This window comes from Chionomys nivalis, chromosome 16 (assembly GCF_950005125.1).
Source record: "Chionomys nivalis chromosome 16, mChiNiv1.1, whole genome shotgun sequence".
NCBI lineage: Eukaryota > Metazoa > Chordata > Mammalia > Rodentia > Cricetidae > Chionomys > Chionomys nivalis.
Window position 1 is genome coordinate 48,546,472 of NC_080101.1, and position 23,393 is coordinate 48,569,864.

The 23,393-nt window shown below is 40.4% G+C and overlaps 1 protein-coding gene across 1 annotated transcript in view; it reads left to right on the top strand.

The window, feature by feature from the left end:
• Positions 1 to 22,356: 22,356 nt before the first annotated feature.
• Prex2 (phosphatidylinositol-3,4,5-trisphosphate dependent Rac exchange factor 2) overlaps positions 22,357 to 23,393 on the top strand; it is a 283,473-nt gene continuing 282,436 nt past the window's right edge. Inside the window, exon 1 of the mRNA XM_057790240.1 lies at positions 22,357 to 22,825. Within this exon, the coding sequence (XP_057646223.1) occupies positions 22,709 to 22,825 (117 nt within the window). The 5' untranslated portion in view covers positions 22,357 to 22,708. The remainder of the gene's footprint in view (positions 22,826 to 23,393) is intronic.

Below are 23,393 nucleotides of genomic sequence, written 5' to 3' on the forward strand. Positions count from 1 at the left end.
GGTGGTGACATGACTGACTTACCTGAAAGAAGGTTTTTGCAGTATTAAATATATTAATACAGTTTATATATGCACATTGTTAAAATTTTGGCCCCAGAGTCTTTCAATATTTGAATGACAAGTCAGCTTCTAAGTTATTTTTTCCAGTGATGTGTCATTATTGACATGAATACATTTGATTTGACTTTGGGAGAAGATATCATTCTATCTTTTCTACATGTCTGTGATAGAAACCTCCAAGTAACCTGAATGTTTTCCTTTGTCCCTAAGATTGAAAAATGAGAAGACCATGTCAGGTAGTATGAGTCATGACAGGGGTCTTGAGGGTAACTTCTGGCAGGAAAGAAGCCTTACAGCGAGTGAATGGGATAGGGAGAACTTTGGAACTTGTCTTGAAACTGCAACTATTTGTAATGTTAGAAAAAAAATCAGCAACAAGGACCAAAGAAGTAGGAGGGGAGGTGTTGTAGATGACAGACATTCTGATGATTCTGAGGATGACATGGGAAGTTGGTAGAAATGCAACGGCAAATTTGAGCATCAAGGGCCTGGTTATTTTCTTAGCTAAGAGGCTTGCATGCCAAGCTACTCATTGTTGGGAAATAAGGAGCATCTGGACTTCCCAAGCTATCTTTCATCTCAGCCTTAGTGAGAAACACAGGAACAGGCCTAAAGCAGCCTTGGAAGTCAGCTGTGCTTTTAGTTAAAGGCAAACAAGCATACAAGATAGTCGCCCCACCACCACCGTGTGTGATCCAGCCAACAGTTTTCTTAGAAGCCAGTGAAAATAGTATTTTTTTTTTTAAGGAACACTTGAAAATCTTTTCATGGTGTGAGCTGCATCTCCTCCAGAAACCTGTACACTAGAAACTTCCAGTCATGATTAAGAAAGAGGCCGGGCAAGGTGGAACATGCTTTAATCCAGCACTTGGGGAGTGGCGACTGAGTCAGGTGGATCTCTATGACTTTTAAGTCACTCTGGTCTATATAGTGAGTTTCAGGCCAGCTTGTCCAAAATAAATAAGTGAACGAAAAAAATATATCAAGGACTATCTTCCTATGGCACCTGATTTGACTATAGTTTCTCCAAAATTTCTAGAAGAAACAAGGTTTATGTAAAGTATTATTTCTCAAATACATCTGAAAGGAAGCTTCCAGATATCTTCCTTAATGATTTCAAACTAATGTTTAAAAGTCTTACATTTTATTTTACTCGTTTGGGTCTTGGACCATGTGCATGCCAGGGCTGGCACCTATGAGTGCCAAGAAAACAGCCGTCAGGAACCAGCTCTCTCCTTCCACCATGTAGAGTCTAGGGATGGCATCATGTCGTTGGACTTGGAGGCAAGAGCTTTTACCCCACTTGTTCTTTTAGTGTTTTTTTTTCAATTTAAAATTTTTGAGATTATAATATAACAATTCTCTTTTTCCTTTTCTCCCTCTAAACTTTTACCCCATTCTCCACTCTCCTTCAAATCTAGTACCACTTTTTTTTTTACTAATTGTTATTGAATGGATATATGCATCTGTATATATAAAACCACAATCTGTCTCGTTCATATAATGTTACTTCTATGTGTGTTTTTAGCGCTGACCATTTGGTACTGGACAATCAATTGGTGCACTCTTCCCTAGGGAAGACCTTCTCTCCTGCTTGCAGCTTTTCTGATTTGACTATAGTTCTTTCTGTAGGGTTGAGGTCATGTGGACTTTTCCCTGTCCTATTTGGCATGTCCATTGGTGTCCTCTTTGTGTAGCCAATGGTTGGGCTCATTTTGGTGAGATTCTATATGTTTAGCTTCTGGTATTACTAGGAAACACAATCTCACAGCAAAAAAGCAAACTTCTTGATCTTAGAGTCTTGGCGACCACTCTTCTGCAATAGGAGTGGGAGTGTTTGTAAATGTATCCACTGAGACTCATCTCTAAAAATGCCACAAGGAGTCCTATTATTAACTATTTACTCCCCGAAAAACCATGTAATACATGCAATTTCACAGACACATAAGCATATATAATCTATATATATTTAATTTATATATATATATAATTTAATATGTATTTTGATAATTTTTTCCATCTGGACTGACAGTTCTCCTTTATATTAAAAGAAAATGTCTCACACAAAACTTAAAATGTCAAAGACTAGAACTCATCAATTACATGAAACGTAGTCCTTGCTTTTTAGAAGATAATTTTATAATTCAGAAAAGCAATTTAAAGTGAACCATAATTTTCTGTACTCATTGAGTTTTCAAATTAAGATCATTGTAAGCTGGGGACTGGAGAGATGGCTCAGCAGTTAAGAGCACTGGCTGTTCTTCCAGAGGTCATGGGTTCAATTCCCAACACTCACATGGTGACTCACAACCATCTGTAATGGGATCTGATGCCCTCTTCTTATGTGTCAAAGACAAACACCCATATGCATAAAGTGCACAAATAAATAGATCTTAAAACAAAGAAAGAAAGAAAGAAAGAAAGAAAGAAAGAAAGAAAAAAGGAAGGAAGGGAAAGAAAGAAAGAAAGAAAGAAAGAGGAGGGAAGAAGGAAGGAAGAAAGAAATGAAGAAAGGAAGGAAGGAAGGAAGGAAAGAAAGAAAGAAAGATAGAAAGAGGGAGGGAGGGAAGAAGGAAGGAAGAAAGAAATGAAGGAAGGAAGGAAGGAAGGAAGGAAGGAAGGAAGGAAGGAAGGAAGGAAAGAAGAAATTTTAAAGGCCTATGTAAGTAACTCTTAAGACAGGGTATGGCGTAAAGCACCATTAGAACATTTTACTCAGAACACCAGTGTTTGATCTCTAGAGTGTGTGGCTGAGGATGTATAGTACTAAACTTAAAGGGTACTCAGCTATGATGCCATAGATTGCTTCTCTTCAATTGACAACCACTCTATAGGAGTAAGGTATAGACAAACACTCTCCTAAGCAGTCAACATATTATCATCTTTAAACTTTCAATAAATAAAATGTTGCCCAGGGAAAAGCCATCTTGAAAAAGAAAATTTCAAGGTAGAGGCAAGCAGAGCTCTGTGGGTTAGAGGCCAGCCTGGTTTAGAGTGGATTCCAGGACAGTCAGGGCTATGCAGAGAAACAGTCTCAAAAAACCAGAAGGAAAAGAAAAGAAAAAGAAAATTCTTATGGATAATATTGATTCTCTAAGGAATGACAGTGATGGCAGGCAGTAGCTTTGGAATGGTTATCTTCAAATAAAGTATTTCTTTTATTTTCTGTTTTGACTTTTGAGACAAGGTCTCTACATAACTCTGGCTATCCTGTAACTCACTAAATGAACCATGCTGGCCTTGAACTTACAGAATTCTACCTGCTTCTGACTCCCAAGTGCTGGGATTAAGGATTTCATATCTTGTCCTTTAGTCTACAGGATGTGGAACTGGGAAATTGAGCATCTCTTGTAAATATTTTTATGCAGAGATTTCAACTTGGGTCATGGAATTTGTTATGGAAGAGTTAGGCAAATTAGTCTTCTCAGTTAGAAAATTTGCAAATTAGATCTAATAAGATTTCTCTGGTTTTCTAATGATTCTTAGTAAAGCTAGCCCTCTTGAAAAGCCTGTAGACTTTCCATGGCTTCCAGAAAGAGTAGGTAAAATATGGCCCCCTTTGTTTCTAACTGACTAAAGGTACAAACAATCTACATTTCTTAGAACTGTTTATATTTAAAATATTCTTGTTTTGTGTTTAGATAAATAAAGCAACTTCCTTATCTGTTGATTTGAATCACTTCTGATTCTGCTCACTGGGGAATTTTATTTATGTATTTGTTTGTGTACATATATTGCAAGGCAAGGTTTCCCTGTGTAACTGGTTGTCCTGGAACTCACTCTGTAGACCAGGCTGGCCTTGAATTAAGAGAGCCACCTTCCTCTGCTCCCCGAGTGCTGGGATGCTGGGAATAAAGGCGTGTGCCTTGAATCATAGGCACACGTTCGCCTTTATCTGAGAATTGTAAATAATAGCTATTAGAGAGGCCACTGTCTTTTGACTCCAGGTGTGTGTGTGTGTTACTGAAAAGTAAAGACTGGATCACACATGCTATGCTAGTCAAATGCTATTCTACCACTGAATTACACCACATAAAATAAATTTAGATATCAATAAGTGTCTTTCCACGAAGGAGAGATGTCCTGATGATCAACTGCTGTAAATGGATTGTTGGGCTTTTTTGCATGGGAAAACCTGGGGAATTACTGATTGTCTCCTTCTCCCAAAGTATTCAGAGCACTTAGAAATGCCGTGAATGTTGTTTTCTTGGCTCCTGAAGACAGAAGTGACTAATGGAGTAAGGGGATGGCTGGATGGAGTTTCTTCTCTACTCTAGGTGTCTTCAGACCTGCTCAGAGTACTGCTTGGTTTGTTTGATGGTCTTTCTTGTCTCATGAGTTCTGACTTCAGAACGATAAAATGTGGGCTCTTTATCCTCAGCACAAATGGCTTCTGCTTTGTGGAGAACTTAAAACTAGATGTAGTGCTCCACCTTTGTAGTCCCAGCCCTCTGGAGTGGGGACTGTGGAAGATTCGAGGGTATGCAGTGAGAGAAGCCATCCCAAGAAGACAAAGAAACAAAGGAATTGCTCAGGTATTTAGACTTCACAATGTTGTGTCCATATTTCATACACTCTGGGACTCAGCAGAGCATCCTGGAAGAAACCACACAGATCATAGCAGAATCTCTGAAGCCACAGTTTCCAAGCTCTTCTGTACCCTTCTCAGTCTCTGACTCTAACAAAACAAGTGAATTACCATCTTATTTCATAGATAAAAGAGGCACCAGGAGAAATCCTTGCTCACTCATGCCTGGCCAACCCACTTCATGCTTTCTCCTGTTACCACAGAAAATGTGTTCATGTTTATAGTCTGCCAGGCGTTCATCTGGGCTTTGGCACTCTGGCCTCATTCCTGCTCAGCAGACTTTCTATGGGGTTTTCTGCCTTCAATCTCCTTGATATCTCTTCCTCTGAGTCCCTCTATCCACCTAAAACATACTTCACCCTCTCTTGTTTTGTCTTTTGAGACAACATCTCACGCAGAGCAGGCAGGCCTTGTATTTCTGGGTTTTCTGTGTGTGTTCCAAGTGTGCATTACAGTCATGAACACTGTACCTGGATACAAACTTTATATACACAAAAGCCCAAGTATACAAAACAGCTGCTTTCCTACTTTTTAATCAAAACTTTGAAACCCCTTTTATACTTACCCCCATTCTTTTAGCTTTTCCTCACAATGTTGCCCTTGCCCAGGCCATTCTTTCCTTGCACACCTTCTTCTTCCTTAAACCTTTCCCTCACTACACTGTGTCCTCCACAGCCTCCTTTGCTGTCCTCCACATCTAGGTGGGATGTCTAGCAGGTAGATGTGTGCACAGTACTGACTTGATCATCCCACTCATGACACTCACCACTGAAGTAGGGACACTCAGATCACTTGTTGGGCCTAGTCATTGAGACCTAAGCTTGTCTGCATTATTACAACATCTAAATTATTAGATTTCTCACCTCATCGGTGTGTGTGTTACTTCTATGTATACTTTCTGGGGCTGATCACTTAGGATTGTATAACCATTGAGGGGACTTACCTCTGGCTCCTCCAATGCCTTGTTAGTCTTTACCTGGCTGTTTCTCTTTCTCAGGAATCGCTGTTGTAAGCTGCCTGAAAGTCGGTTCTGAATGTTGTGGTTTCCTTTACCAGGTCTTTAATTTTCTCTATTCTTTCTTCTTCCCTTCTTCCCTTCCCTTCCCTTCCCTTCCCTTCCCTTCCCTTCCCTTCCCTTCACTTCCCTTCCCATCTTTTCCTTGTCTTTCCTTTCCATGTGATGTTGTGTACAGAACCCAGGGCCCCATTCATCCTGATGAAAGTACTCTGTTACTCCATCTTGCCCTCATGTTTTTAATAATTCTTTATTGATTCTTTGGGAATTTCACCTCATGCACCCCAATTCTGCTCACTCCCCATCCCTCCACATCTTCCCCTTATCATAGCATCCCTCCCCCAAAAGGGAACCACACAAAATAATTATTAAAACAAAGTAAACAACAACAACGATAAAAAAAAAACTTCACCTAGTTCCTCCAAATTTCCGGTTTCTCCAACATCTCCATTCATCCTAGTGGTATTGGGAGCTGCAATGTGTCACACAGTATACCCTTATGTTCAATCAGCCTTACCTACAAATGTTCATTGCAATGAGTCATTGGTCTAGTTCACGGCCTCTGGCACAACACCATCACGAGACACTCACCGAAACTCTTCTCGGATATCCTGATGTTGCCCCGAGTCACAGAGATCGTGCAGCTATCATTCCCAGGACCAGTCCCTTCATGTACTCCAGCAGATTATAGATGGAGCAGCTGTTAGAGTGGGCAAACCCAAGGCCCAGGATGGTGGGTCTGGGAGTTAGCTGAACTGATCAGGCTGGACCACTAGGATTGCCCTGGGTGTGGAGGCAGCTCTCCTAGGTCCATGCCATCAAGACCAGCTCTCCCATGCCCATGATGAGGGGCAGGCCAGCTCTCCTGATGCAGTGTTTAGCAAAGGTTGGTCCAGCTATGTCAGGGCCAGTAAAGGGCAAGACACTCACGATTCTTCTGCCTCTGCCTCCCCAGGGCTGGGCTCATAGGCATGAACCACTGTATCTGGTTTTCTTCTTTTTTCATGAGGTTTGAGGGCTATTAGTTATGTTCCAACATATAAACATTTCCCATTTTAGATTTTTCGTTGTGACATCTAAGAATAACTTATGTTTATAGTCTAATTAATACTTTTCTTAAATAGTATGTGCTATGATTTTCAACCACATTAGAATTGAATACATTTCCTATCTTGACTTCTTGCTTATTGATAGCATTTGATCAAGCACTTTTTTTGCATGTCTATCTTTTTGAAATGTAAACAAACCTCCTTGATTATAGAATACAATTATACAACAAAACAATTTTATTCTTTCCTTCATGTTCAGCATTTACTGACTTTTCTGGCTAAGCCATTTGCGATTACTTTGACAAAACACCTTAAACTAATTTAAAAGAGCACACTTTTCTTTCTCATTCTTCTGGAGGTTGGGCAACCTAAGATGAACGTACTGGTAGCTTTGGAGCCTGGTGAGAATCCCTGCTCCAGAGGGTTTTATACTATGAACTCAAATATTGAAAGTGGACATCTCAACCAGCCTTCTTTTATAAGGGAAGTAACTCTATCAATGAAGGCAGGGTTCTCATGACCTAATTATCACTTCATCATCCTACCTCTGAATAGTATCACCTGGGGCCAGGTTTTAATAGATGAATTGTGGATTGGGGGCACACAAGGAACACTAGCTATTTGTCACATTGCTGTGACAAAATTGCTGACAAGAAGTTAGCTCAAGGGAGTAAGAGTTCATTTTTTTTTGGCTCACAGTTTTAGGGAACACAGTCCATCATGGTTGGGGAGTCAAGGACGTATGAGTGTAAGCCATTGGTCATATTGCTCCCACAGTAAGGAATCCCAAGGAGATGGAGGCTTGTGCCCAGCTAACTTTCTCCCATTTTTGAAGTCTGAGACTCTATTCCTTGGAATTGTGAGGCCTGTTTCAGAGTAGGTCTTCCTTAGTTAACCCAAGCTGGATCATTCTGGTGTATGGTGTATGCCTGATGGTTTGTTGTCTTGGTGAGTCTTGGTCCTGTCAAGCTGACAGTAAATGCTACCTCTGCATATCCATAGCAGTTACCATATGGATCAATCTTTGAAATGGAAATGGGGTTTCTACTTTACAAATCCCCAGATCTCACTAGGACAATATTTACAGATCAATGTTTCAGTCAAGGCCTTGGGATAAAGCAGATGACACAAATCAGCTGGAATTTTTAAGGAGAAATGCGTGGCAGAGTGGATGTTTTCAGTAGGGTAGACGAGTGAAGGGACTCACTCACAGAGGGTGTGGAAGCACTCTCAAGAGCTAATGACAGCTGCAATCTGTCACCACTTGTGAGGGGATGCACAGAATGCTATCCATATACTCATTTTACACATGCAGATATACTATAAAAAGTTAGCAAAGTAGCAAAGTAAATTTGTTTGGGTAAGGGCCAGATTTCAAAAGAGAACTATAACTCAAAGAGATGACTTTATGATGTGAGAAGAGAGAGAACGGGAGTGGAGAGAAACATGTTTGTGGCTTTGTGAACTGACAATGTGCATGGTTCATCTTCTGGTCTAACTAGAGACCACTCAAGCAGATGTAGACATTAGACATATCCAAAAGGACTATGGGGTCCCATCTGCCTTATTCCTATGTTCTGAATTTGACATAAGCTTGGTTGGAGTACAATGAGAAGCCTCTATATGGCCATTTCTTCTGTAGTGGCTACAGGGGACTTCTGCCAAGCATGTGATATGTGTCCAGGAGAGGGAGAGAGGAAGTTACAGTTTCTTTTCAGGCCCTTTCTCTGAAATGTCGTCATCATCATCCCCATTGTTCTGTTAGTAAAGGCAGTTATTTAAGATTTTAAATTAAGAAAATTCAAAAATGTGTCCACCACCATATATCCTTTCCTATGTAAAAATCTAGAGGCTCCTCAATAGAAAAAACCTGAACAGTTAAACAAAACCCATGCCCACCACAATATCCACCCTATCTATGATCTGCTGAGGCAGGTGAAAGTCTTGCAGACTCAAAACTGCAGGATCTCTATGACACAGGGCAACAAGTGGATAACCAAGAGGAGTTCCAGTGAGGGCCCAGAATTGATAGGGTAGCAAAAACCAGAGGCCTTGAACCAGGCCAATGACTTTTTGTGATGAACACTTGCAAGTAAAGATGTATGGACAAAAGTGTTTACTGCATGACTTACTATGTCACACTACAGTTTCCATGTTGAGATTCCCTTCCCTCCCTTTTTCCTTTAAATTTTATCAGGGATGGGGTGGCTGCAAGAGCAAAGAGCAGATACTCAGGAATGGGAAATGAATAGTTGAGATGCATGACGTGAAAGACAAAGAATAAATAAAAAAATTTAAAAAGAAGAAAATCTGTAGAAAACAAACAAACAAACAAACAAAGACACACCAGAGAAAGATTTAAAAATGTCTTGTGCCCCAAGTACAAGAGCGACATCTATGAACAGGAATAATCAGGGCTGTGTAATTCAATTTCTACCTCTATCCCAAATGTCAGAGATAAACTAACTTAGAAGAAGAATACTTATTTGGCTCCCTGCTTTGGAGGTTTCAGTTTATGACCCTTGGCTCCTGCTGGTTTCAGGCTGCAGTGAGCAGCAGACTGTAGCAGGGCACATGAGAGAAAACTGCTGACCTTCTGTGGAAGCATCCCAGACCAGATCTGCTATTATACAAAACATCATCAAACACAGGAAAAGTCACAGAAAGATTAGAGTATAAACTGAGTCTCTCACTATATAAATGGAAAAAATGGCAAAGACATTGATTAAAATAAATGTAACAACCAAGAGAAACATAATAATTGAACACTTTAGAGACAAAATAATATAGATATATTGAGACAGTGTTTCAGTATGTAATCCTGACTGCCCTAGAACTCAGAGATCCATCTGCTGAATGCTGAATGCTGGGACTAAAGGTATGTGTCCCTCCGCTCAGCAAAGAATTATTCTTGATTCAAGAAATAGAAAGTCTATAAAAACAGACAGAGAAAAAGAGAGAGGTTTAAAAGAAATAATCCAAATAATCCAGAGGTCAGATGTGACAAGTCCTCTCTTTGATAAAATCTCTCAGGATCCCAGCAAATAATTGCACATCTTATTTATGAAAATACAGTCTTGAAACCTGGTTCGCCACAACTACAAATAAAGACAACATTCCTAAATGTTTTCCAGTAGATAAAGTAGACCTGTACAGGATATAAGATTAAGGTAGCAATGACTCTGACCACCAACACTAAATGAGCAATAGGCTCAAAACTCGAATTGCAATAAATTAGCCCAACACTCTCACAGCAAGAATGTCAATAGAACATGATGAAAAAAAATGTATTTTATTTTAAAATGGTGATGAAATCCAGGATCCAGGTATGCTAGAAAAGCTGTCAACATTGAGTTACACATTCAACCACAAATTACTTTTTGTTGTTGTTGTTGTTTTTCAATATAAGGTTTCTCGGTGTAACAGATCTGGCTGTTCTGGAACTCACAGAGATCTGCCAGCTTCTTCCAACTGCTGATACTGCAGGCATTTGCCACCACTGCCTGACTCACAAATTGCATTTGAGACAATCAGAAGACAGAAAAATTGTGTCTAGAGACTCTTGCTTTTTTCCCCCCTCAGGATTATTTATTATGTATACGGTGTTCTGCCTGCATGTATGTTTGTATACGAGAAGAGGGCACCAAATCTCACTAGAGATGGTTGTGAGCCACCACGTGGTTGCTGGGAATTGAACTCAGGACCTCTGGTAAAAGCCAGTGCCTTTAACCTCTGAGCCATCTCTCCAGCCTCCATAAAGACCCTTTCTAAGGATGTTATTTCACAAACAGTAAAACCAAGTATGCGTAGACGTCAAGGATTTTCAGTTGAAAATTTTCAATTGTGCCCAATCCAAAAATGTTGGAGACCTAAATGCCAGTACTACAAACACAGAAAGTCTTTGAAGATTGTCAATTTGGGTTCAGATCATTAAGATGGGTCCAAGTTCAAAATGTCAGTGCCCTTATAAAAAGGAAACATTTAAATCCCATTGAGAGCAATGTGAAGACATGGGGAAGGTACCCTGTGTAAAGCAAAAAATGTTTGAGGCTATGAGAAGCCAGGAGAGGTGTGGACAGAATTTTTCTTACACTCTTCAGAAAGGTCTTAACTATGAAGACCTGGTGTAGGAGGGTCTTCTTTCTATGTGTTGCTTTCATTGGTTGAATAAAGAAAACTGTCTTGGCCTTTGATAGGGCAGCCCTTAGATGGGTGGATAATACAGAACTGAATTCTGGGAGGAAGAAAGTAGGGTCAGAGAGAGCCGCCATGGAGCCAGCTGCCAGGTCAGACATGCTAAATCTTTCCCGGTAAGCCACAACCTCATGGTGAACACAGATTATTAGAAATGGGTTGAATCAAGATGTGAGAGTTAGCCAATAAGAGGCTAGAACTAATGGGCCAGGCAGGGTTTAAATAAATACAATTTCCATGTGGTTATTTCAGGGGCTAAGCTAGCTGGGCAGATGGGAGCCAGGCGGCGGGAAGCGGCCTGCCGCTCCTTTATAACAACGACCTCTTGGTCTTGACTTCTAATCTCTAGCATTATAAGACATGGGTACATGGGTATGGCAGCCCTAGACAATGAATACTAAGAGAAAACTTTTCTGATACAAAAAAGGATTAACTCACACAGAGGCCTTAGGAAAACCATACCAGGATGATTATATCTATTAGATCATTAAACTATCAGCTCTGATTAGGAATAGAATCAGAGGACTCCAAGAAGACTGAAAAGCTTAACAGAAGCAATACAAATAAACTCTAATGCAGAGGAAGAGATAATGTTCTGGACTTATGAAGAAAGGCCATGTTTCTCCTTTCCAGCTAGGATCTACCAAAAAAAGAAAGCAAAAAATAAAAAACAATATTGTTGTCAATAAATTTATAATTTAAGTAATGAAGGAAATAAAAAATAATGTATGCCTTTTAGCAGTTGATGAGTTGTGAAATAGATTCCAGTTACCTTAGACATGGTCCCTTGAAGGTCATGAAGGTTATGACTTTGGACTCAGAGAGACAGAGAGCAATCTTATCCCATGTTAAAATACTTCTAAACATGTACCCTGTTTGTTAGTTTATAACTTCAGAAAGAAATATAATGAGTTACTTGTGGTTACAGAAAATATAATATGTATCACCAAATCTTATGATATAAAAATAATTTTAAAAAACAAACTTAGAGTTAGCTGTTATAAGAGGTGAGAGCAGAAAGCAGGGTGGAATTTTGATATTCTCATCTAGTCCACACACTGGTCCAGAAACATTGTCAAACTCCTCAAAATAAGAAATAGGAGCTTGAGTTGTGTGTCCAGTTCAAAGTTATCAGTGCAAGAATTATTATTTAATTATACAAAATGGTACAACTCCCCACAACTTGCCAAGAAGCCTTTGTGAGACAGTTCCGTCTAGGACTTACCTAACAGTGTGAAACAAAGTATGTTCCCAGGAAGAGTATGAGCAAGGTGGCCATGCCTGCTGCCTCTGTACCTATCCTACTTTCACCGGAGGTTCCCATTAAATAAATATAGAGCAAGAAAGGGAAATAGAATATGTATGCTGGGAGGAGAAAAATACATAATTATCCACTCTGGCTCTTTCAGGAGGTCCTGAACTTAAATGGGTATGTGAGAAGCATGCTATGAGTTGCTTAATGGTGACATCGACCAGCACATGTATCCCTGGAGCTAGGGTGGTAAGCATGACTTGCAGAAGTACATATGAAATCCAAAAGAATCAACAAAACAGGTTCCTAACCCTAAAACTAATTTATAGTAAACTTACAGGAAGGGAAATGCTGCATAAAGGTAAACAGCTTCCTTCTATGTTGTCAGTAAGTGATTAGGATTAAAACATATGTGCACTAAAACAGAAGGAAAAGAAAAATCTCTTTGAATCTCAATCTAGAAAGATGTACAAAATCACGAATTGGGAAAACATGTAAAGCCCTAGTGAAAGAATCATAGAGAAGGTGAGGTAAGCAGTCCTTGTGGATGGAAAGGAAGATGCAACAGCATGGGGGCAAAATTTTTAATCACCATAGGTAGAACAAGATATTCTTGATAAAGTCAAATTTAAACACGATCTATCCATAAATCCAGGCCTACAGAAATGCTAGAAGGAATAATCAAACCCAAGATTAACTACATTCATGGAAATACAAGCAATAAATAATTTCACAACAGGAAATAAAATAATAATAAGGGAAACACACACACACAATACATTTCCTTCTGAGCACCTCACAGAGCATTCTCTGAAATTGAACACATACTCAGTTGCAAAGCTATTCTCAACTGATAGAACAAAATTGAAAGAACCCCTTGTATCCTATCAGACACCATGGATTAAAACTGTATTTCAACAATAGAATCAACAGAAGGTCCACATATTCATGGCAGCTGAACAACTATTACTGAATGACTACTGTGTCAAGACAGAAAGTAAGAAACTGAAGACTTTCTAGAATTCAATGAAAATTAATGCAGAACATTCAAAATCGTATGGGACGCCATGGAATCAATGCTAACAGGAAAACTGATAGCACTAAGTGCCTTTATAAAGAAATTGGACAGATCTCATACTAGCAACTTAACAGTAGACCTGAAAGTTCTAGAACAAAAAGAAACAAACATACCTAAAAGGAACTGGTAGCAGAAAATAATCAAATTGAAGGTTGAAATCAATTAAATAGAACCAAAGATAACAATACAAAGAATTAATGAAACAAAGTGTTGATTCTTTGAGAAAATCAACATGATAGAAAAATCCTTATCCAAACTAACTAAAAGACAGAGAGTATATCTAAATTAGCAGAATCAGAAATGAAAAGAGAGACATAATAAAGATACCAAGTAAATCTGCAAAATCATTAGGTTATAGTCCAAATTCTTGTACTCCACATAATTAGAAAATCTAAAAGAAATGAATAATTTTCTTGATAGTTACCACATACCATAGTTAAATAAAGATCAGATAAACTAGTTAAATAGACCTATAACCCCCAAGGAAACAGAAATAGTCATTAAAAGTCTCTCAATCAAAAACAGCCCAGGGCCAGGCAGTTTTAGTGGTATATTCTATCAAACATTCAAAGAAGAGCTAATACCATTACTCCTCAAATTATTTCAAAATATAGAAACAGAAGGAACATTGCCAAATTCATTTTATGGGGACACAGTCACTCTGATACCTAAACCACAAAGATTAAACAAAGAAAGTGAATTACAGACCAACTTTCCTTATGAACATTGATGCAAACATATACTTAATAAAATACTGGTAAACCAAATCCAAGAACACATCAAAAAAAAATAATAATCCAATATGGCCAAGTAGACTTCATCCCAGAGATGCAGGGATGGTTTAACAAACAAAACATATGTCAGTGTCATCTACTATATAAATAAACTGAAAGAAAAAAACTCATATGATGATCTCATTAGATGCTGAAAACTCCTTTGACAAAACCCAACACTCATTCATGACAAAAGTCTTGGAGAAATCAGAGATACAAGGGACATACCTAAGCATAACAAAGGCAATTTACAACAAGCCTATAGATAACATCAAATTAAATGAAGAGAAACTCAAAGCAATTCCATTAATATCAGGAACAAGACAAGACTGGTCACCCTCTCAGTATCTAGTCAATGTAGTACTTGAAGTTCTAGCTAGGCAATAAGACAACAAAAGAAAATCAAGGGCACACATTAGAAAATAAGAAGTCAAAGTATCTTTATTTGCAGATGATATGACAATATGTATAAGCAAACCCACTAATTCCACCAGGGAACTCCTATGGCTGATAAACATCTTTAGCAGTGTGGCTGAAAACAAGATTATCTTTTAAAAAAAGTATCGGTAGCCCTCCTATGTACATACGACAAATGGGCTGAAAAAGAAATCACAAAAGCAACACTCTTTACAATAGCTGAACTAAAACTATCCTGTACAATAAAAGAACTTCTGAAGGTATCACCATCCCTGATTTCAAGCTGTACTGCAGAGCTACAGTAATAAAAACCTCATGGTATTGACATAAAAATAGACAGGTCAATCAATGGAACCAACCCAAAGCCCCAGACACAAATCCACACACTTATGGACCATTTATTTTTAATAAAGACACCAGAAATATACAATGGGGAAAGAAAGAAAATATCTTTAACAAATGGTGCTGGTTTAATTGGATGTCAGCCTGTAGAAGAATGCAAATATATCTTTATCTGTTACCCTGGAAGAAACGAAAGTCCAATGAATCAAAGACTCCAACATAAACCCAGATATACTGAACCTGCTAGATGAGAAAGTGGGAAATAGCTTTGAACACATTTACATGAGAGACTATTTCCTGAACACAACACCAGTAACACCGGCATTAAGGTCCACAATTTATAAATGAGACCTCATGAAACTGAAAAGCTTCTGTAAGACAAAGGATGCTGTCAACAGGACAAAATGGCAGCTTGCACAGTGAGCAAAGGGTTTTACCAACTCCACATATGACACAAGGCTAATATCCAAAATATATAAAGAAATCAAAAAACTAGACATAAACAAACTAAATAATCCAATTAAAAATGAGGTACAGATCTAAACAGAGAAGCTGAGAAGCACTTGAAGAAATATTCAACATCCTTAGTCGTCAGGGAAATGAAAATTAAAATGACTCTGAGATTTCATCTTATACCTGTCAGAATGACTAAGATTAAAAACATAAGGGAGAGTTCATGCTGGTGAGGATGTGGAACAAGGGGAACACTTCCCCATTGTTGGTGGCAGTGCAAACTTGTACAGTAACATTGGAGGGCTCAAGGGGGATGCCTTCGTCTCCCTGGGAAGAGAAATAGAATAGATTTTGTGGGCAGACTAGGGGGAGGAATGAATAGGAATAGGAGGGATTAGGTGAGGGATTGGTGGAGGGAAAGGGTACTGGGGGAGATGATTAGATGATTAGAATTGAGGGCTATTTAGGCGGTGAGGTAGAAACCTAATGCAATAAAAACTCCCAGGAATCCGTGAGGGTGACCCTAGTGAAGACTCTTAGTAATGGGATAAAGAACCTGAACCGGCCATCTTACATAACCAAATTGGTATCTTGCATAATCGTCATCAGAAAGGTTTATCCAGCAAATGAAGCGGATGCAGAGAGCTACAGCGGAGTTCAGGGAATGCTGTAGAAGGCAAGGAAGGATTATAGGAGCCAGAGTGGTCAACACAGCACAAGTAAAAGGCCCATAGAGTCAACTAACCAGTGCCAATAGAGGCTCACAGAGACTGAATCAGGAAGTCTGTATCGATCTGACCTACATGCTCTGCATATATGTTGTGGCTGTGTAGCTTGGGGTTTCTGTATTATTACTAACAATGGGAGAGGGAGCTGTCTCTGACTCTTTTGCCTGCTTTTGGGACCTTTTCCTCCTACTGAGTTGCTTTGTCCAGCCTTAATATGAGAGAATGTGCCTAGTTTCATATGATTTGATATGCCATGCTTAATTGCTATCCTTGGGAAGCCTGCTCTTTTTCTGTAGAGAAAGGAGGAGTGGATCTGGGGAAGAGAGTGTGTGTGGAAACTTTGAGGGGAAAGGAAGGGAAATGCAGTAGAGATGTAATGTGTGAGACAAAAATTTTTAAAATCGAATACTCTTTTTATAAACAGCAGCATAAGAAACTGTTTAATGTGTTTTTATTTTATAATGATATGATTCCTGGGGCATTCAGGAAGAATCCTTTCCATGTCTAAGGTACGTCTGGCTTATTGAATGCATATTTTGATGAAGTTTTATCTTTGTGCATTAGTAGCTGTAATTTCATTCTTAATTATCATCAGGCATTCTTTGTGTCTTATTGTTGGCTTGAGAATAGAATAGATGGGTTTGAATAAGTCATTAGAATAACACTTTGATAAGACAATGAAATAAGTACATTTTTCATTTATTCTTTTTCATTAAACAGGCTCACAATCTGTAATGAAGATGCTTCTCATATAAAGCATTTTTTTCTCTAAGGAAACCAAAGGAGCATTTATATTTGCTTCTCCTATTGAAGAAAGGATACAGGAGAAGCAGAAAGCAAAGTTAGACTCATCCTTATTTAGTACTGCAATGACAAAATCCCGCGAGACTAGAGGAGTATCAGTGAGTGCTCCTTTTTCCCATCCACTTTATCATGTGTCTTGGGGGGCAAAGGTTTGTCGAATATAATGGCAGGCTAGCTTCTGGATAGACAACAGGTCGCTTCGATAAAGTCTCCAGCTCATCTTGTCATTGGATCTGCAATTGTAGTGAAGTTATCAATTCTATGGCAGAGAAGAGCTCTATTTAACTGGAAAGCTTAGTGTTTAATTCTGGAATTCTAGTGACTCAGGGTGTATCCAAGGGTGGTGGTTTATAACTGACATTTCCCTTCAGCTTGGAAATAGTGAAGAAAAGTCATTTTATTCTCTTTATTTTGTGTTATCTGGTGACCACAAAACCAGTTCTATACGCGCTCAGATCAGCTTGGTATAAAAACAGTTGAAGTGATCGTCCTTTTTCTGGTTCTCTAGCTAAAATCCCATGTGGGAAAACTACTCAGCACTCATGTGTGAGGAATAAGGAAACACAGGGAACCATTAATTTTTGGTGGGGAAACCCTTGTAAATGAGATAATAAATGAATTCTAGAGAACATCAACCTTTAGAAATATGTCATGGAGAACCTGGCATGGAAGGGTCAGAGGATCAAAGGGAAGCTGGGGCAATGTCGTGGCCATAGAAAGCAGAGTCACTTAGCCATTGTTCTATTGCTGTGAAAAGACACCATGGCCAATGCAACTCTTATAAAGGAGAACATTTATTTGGGACTTACTTACAGTTTCAGAAGTTTACTACACTATCAACATGGTGGGAATCACAGTGGCATGCAGACAGATATGATACTGGAGAAAGAGCTGAGAGTTCTACATCTGGATCCTCGGGCAGCAAGAAAAGAACCACTGGGTCTGACTTCGACTTTTGAAATCTCAAAGCCCACCCAATTGACACACTTCCACCACCAAGGCCATACCTACTCCAACAAGGGTAGGATGCTTAATCCCTCCCAAGTAGTGCTAGTCTCTGGTGACTAAAGAATCAAAGTTATGAACTTGGGTGGGGGGGCATCATTCTTATTCCAATCACCACACAGAGCAAGGGATGTTTTCTCTGGTGAGAGACAACACTGAAAAGCGGGTGAAAGGTCACACAGCGCAGGGAATGAACAGCCTTCAATGAAAGGAGAAACAGAGACACAAAGTGACAGTGACAGGTCAGTAGTCTTGGCAGCAATGGGAGAGAAGCCACATTCAGGGGTTGGAGAAAAAATGGGAGGTAAAGGAATGAAGAAAATGAATTATTGCTCCAAAAAAAATTGAGCCAGGCCATGGTATAGCACGCCTTTAATCCCAGCTCTGGAAGCAGAGAGAGGCAGTTCTCTGGGAGTTCAAAGCCAGTCTGGTCTACAGAGTGAGTTCCAGGACAGGCTCCAAAGCTTCAGAGAAACCTTGTCTTGAAAAACCAAAACAACAAAACAAAAATCAGTGATTGATTAAACATACACATACATTTATCTTTATACAGTTCCGAAGGCTGGAGGGACAATGTAAGTCATGATGCATTAAAATCAAGGTGCTAACAGGGCTACATTCCTTTAAATTTTGTAAGATCCTTGCTTCTCCCAAATCCTAGAGGCTACCCATGGTCCTTGGCTTGTGGTCCCCTTTACCCACCTGCAAAGCCAGCACCGCTGCATCTTGTGTTTTTCCTCCATAGCTGCATTTCCCATTGTAATCACACCTGGAAAGGGTTTCTGCTTTTAATTTATTGTAAATTGGTTATAGTGTTGTATGCCTATAATCATTTCCACCACACTGGAGATTGAGGTAAGAGGATCAAGAGTTTGAGACCATCTGGGGCTACATAGTGAGTTTTAATCTAGCCTGGGCCACATAGCAAAATTGTTTCAGAACAAACAAACAGAATGTATTTTCTTACATTAGATTGCTTCCCCCATGGTTTATATCCAAGAGAAGCCCCCGTTTGCCATCGCCTTACATTGATAACACCTATGTGCAATGGCCTTTATCTTGAAAACAAGAGTCTCAGTTATGGGCATGTGGATGTGGGTATGTTTATGAGTGGCAGCATTAATTTCTCGACTAAAGACAATGTGGAGAGCTCTTAAGACATTTTTTCAGGAAGGAGAGAGATGCAGAGTAGTTTGATGATCTGTAAGGCACAGAGACCTATTTTTAGGGAGTGAACCAGAGGCTCTATAGGGAGATAGATATGGCAAGGATGATATTGTTCTGAGATTAATAAGAGACTCACTGGTTGCTTGTTTATTGGGATGTTAATAGGTTAGCTTTTCCTAATAAGAACATGATTTCTAATGTCATCTTAGCCTGGGCTAAGAGGGTGGCTTGTTCTTAATCAAGTTCATTCAGAGAGAACTCCAGAATCTTGCTAAAGTCCATCATTCAAAGATTTGGTTTGTTCTCTATGTCCCACAATATCACATCAGAAATTGAAATATGACTCACGAGCACTATATTTTATCATTTAAGCTGTTCACCTGCTCAATCCCCTCTATGAGTTAAGATAGAACTAATCATATGCTTCAAAGTATGGTGCGTTTGATCTGACCAAATTATCAATGAACTAAAGAGGAAGCAACTGAGGAATTAAGCCTGAACTGCAACCAAGTTTATGGTCTTAGAAATCACCTCTTGATCAAGTCTGCTAGGTATGTATCAATACACCTCCATTATATCTGTTAACATGGCATGGAGTCATCAACGAGAGACCACAGTCTTTAAGGAACTATCAAAGAACAGTTGATGATCGTGTAGTAAAGCAATCTTTTCATTTGTTTTTAAGTTGACAATTCTTTTACACAGACAACAGTATTGAAATGTCAAAGAGACAAATATGACCTCCCCCTGAAATGTATCTGTAAAGCTGTCTTCTTGCAAAGAGGCAGCCCTGTATTTTTCACCTTTTCAGGCCAGTCCTTCTCTGGGCCTGACCAAAAGAGGCCACTGTGCTCTGCCCTTGGGCTCTTTTGAACCTTTTAACAGATTCTAACTGCCCCAAGTTCATGCATATGAAATGAATTTAATGACTGAACTAGTCCAGAACTCAGGCACTTCTATCTTCTTCCCCCACCATCTCTTTTTTTTATTTAAGACTTTAACCTCATTAGTATTTCAAGGAAAAAACAACAACAACCCAAAACTGGATCCTGTCCATCATCTTGCTTGTTGCTTCCCTTTTCCTGGCAGGCACAGCCTGAAGTTTCAATAGAGGAAGTGGGAAGGGACACAGCACATTCAGAGTCTGTGAAAGACCTTATTTACCATCAAAGTGAAAGTTTCCAGATACTCTAACCCTGTTTTCTTATGCTCTCAAGTCTTTGATGAGGAATTACGGACTCCAGCCAGGGCTACCGAGGTCTCTGCAAGAGTCTTCTCAGAAGAGTGAGAGCTGGCAGAATGTACTCCAAGGTGTCCTGGAGTTGTTCATTAGTTAGAAATGACACTTAGGCATAGACAGAGGAGAAAAAAGGGCAGAAACCCAAGAGTATAATCATTTCTACCGGGCACTTCTGAGATAAATAGAAATGCCACATAATTAAAACATGTATCTTTCTGCTAGCTTCCGTTCACAAAGCAATTCCTGAAGCTCGTCTTTTAGTGGAGTTTCTTAAGTGCCTGGTCCTCTCCCTGACTCAACTCTAAGTCTGTAGAAGGTAGATTTCAAACGTGAGGGAGTCCAAGAATCTGTGGCCCTCACTGAAAGAATATAGGGTGTAATGTCTGAGACAATTAAAAAAAAAAAAACATGAAGAGTAAGCTCAGGAACCTTCATTTGCACAGGACCTCAAGTCACTGTGGTGCAATGGCTGTGACCCACACTCAGAAGTGTTCCTGGCACTCAGGGTTCCTGAGATCTTAGCAGGGCACAGTTTTCACCGGGGTCTTCCAGGCATGTTTGTAGAACAGAGACAAATGCCTTGGATGTGTAAAAACCTTGGAGACAATTCAGATTCAAGTACTTTGCTCTCAGTGAGCTGATCACTCTAGTGGGCTGTACACAGACTAAATGTCTTGATGAAAAAAAAAATTGCAATGTGATTTCTAACTGGGAACAGCTGGCAAGAGAAAACATTCTGCTTCATTCACAGAACTGAATAGAAATCTGTTTGTTTACTTAATTGTTTCACGTGGGAGCAAGAAATGTGCTCACTACCTGTAGCCCATAGAGAGGGTAGACCCTGTTTGAACTTCCCACTAGTTACTGTGTGTATTTCCTGAGCTTTCGGGTTTCTTTTGTTCATTGTTTACCAGGTGCTGCGAGAGCTGTCTTTAATGTGCCTTGTCCTTTGTTCCGCCACAGTGTGAAGCTGCCCACATTATTTGCCCTCAGCTCCTGGCTGCCATCTAAATAGTCAGATGCTTTAAAAGAAAGGGCAAAGACACCTTTTTCCATCAGCATCCCTCACATCACGAGAATATCGAGTCTTTAACACAAGAAGCATGCATGATTCCTCTTCATTTGGTGAAAGTCACAATCAAACCTGCAAAAGACTTGAGGAAACTGGAAATTATTTTAATGTAAATACTGAGGAAAATATCTTTAGTTTACCTCAGGCTGCCAACTCTTGGAACGAGCTTGGCTGCCTTTTCATTGCATCACAAGTGTTTGTTCCATTTATTTAAATGTCATTAGCTATAGGCTGTGTAAATACCTTTTCAGTAGAAAAAAAATGACTCTGAAAGCACATGCGGATGATATCTAGATAGAAATGCAAATGAGTCACTTGGTTTGTTAAATTTATAGGTCTTGGTTCTGTTCCCAAGAGAGAAATCAATAAACTTAAGTATTACAATCAAATGCTTCGAACTTTCCATTTTCAAAGCCGAAGATGATGACATCTGTCATCTGTATGCCAACTGCCAATCATCTGTCACCTACCTTTAGGAATCACCTGTCAATCATCTACTGTGCACCCTCCCCATTTATCTCCCTGCCGTCTGTCAGTCTTCTGATGACCCGTTCAGCGCTCCTATCTTTTAAAATCACTGAAAAAAATATAGACACACAGTGCTATTAAAAAGGGCTTAACCGGAGTAACACCTATTCTATGTGGAGTCAATGTATGGATAAGGGCTGTCACTTCCCTCTACTTTCCTCATTTATCACTTTAATTGACATTTCCAGCCTCGACAAAAGCTTGTCTGACCTGTGAAATAATATTGGTTGCTTTTTTTTTTTGAAAAAAAGCAAACCTGTTTTGTACTAACTAAAACCCAAAATCAATGTGTTCCTTGTCAAATGCGGGAGGGTCAATGCTGTGGTTGTTTTTGTTCCCAAGCAGTTATGTAACCGCGGGGACTTGTTTCTTTGCTTTCAGACTTGGTGCAAAACACTTTAAAGCTAAACAATGGGCGGGATTCCCAGGAGCAGCCCCAGAGCTGTCTCACAAGTGTCCTCCTAGGTTTGGGAACCTCGGATTAGCTCCGTTCGTGTGTGTGTGTGTGTGTGTGTGTGTGTGTGTGTGTGTTTAGTTAGCTGGCACGATACACTTCCCCAGGGTTGTGTTTCCTTTTTCCTGAGATTTGGCTAAGGGTAAAGGGTCGGAGTCACATGGATTGAAGCATTTGATTGATGTCCAAGTCACCGCTGTGACTGCCGGAGCCGCCTCCCCTAGGGTTGGGGCCGCGTGAGGCCAGAGCGGCGGGCCGGGCCGGGCCGGGAGCCTGCTCTCTCGGGAGTGTCCTGCTCCGAGTCCCGCGCCTCCCGCGCGCGTGTCGCAGCTCGAGCAGCCTCCTCTGCCCACGCCCGGGCCTCGGGCCAACATGTGAAGCTGCGCGTCCCCCTCGGACTCCGCGGAGGCGGCAACTTTGCGGGCAGCAGAGGCGGCAGCAGGCGCGGGGCAGCGCACTTGCCCCCAGCCCCGCGCCCGGCCGGCCACCATGAGCGACGAGAGTGCCAAGGACGCGGACAAGCAGCTTCGTCTGCGCGTGTGCGTGCTCAGTGAGCTGCAGAAGACCGAGCGCGACTACGTGGGCACGCTGGAGTTCCTGGTGTCGGTGAGTGACCGGCCCCACGCAGGGCACCAGGTCCGGAGCATTGTCTGCGCCAGCACTGGGCACCCGTACCCCAGGGATGGGCTCGTGGCTGAACATGCACAGAGTAGCCAAGGCCATGAAGAACTCGCGTGGGAGAAGTTAACCTGTCCCATCTGCGCTCAGTTTTCTTGATCCATCTCCCAGGGCTAATTTCATTGTATTATTTTCTTTATTCTCCCTTTCTCTCCACTCATATTTTGTTTAAAAGCCTTGGTTTGGTGTTTACATTTGCTATCTTCAGGTACATACAGTTTTAAAAGTCCTTGAACGTGGTGAAGCCGGACTCCGTTATTAGATCAACAGCAGTGAAGTCCCTTTAGGTATAATCATTGAAACGTTGGATTCTGAGGGTGGTGGCGGAGGAGAAAGAGCAGCGGGGTCACCATCCCTGGCAGCTGTTGCATATTAAAGCCACATGTGCGTGCCGTCCTCCCTCCCTCCAATCTCCTTTCTCCTGGTTTGAATCTGCCCTACTCTTGGTTCCCCGTCCCCTGTGCACACCGACCCCCTTGAGAGCCGTGTCCTAAAA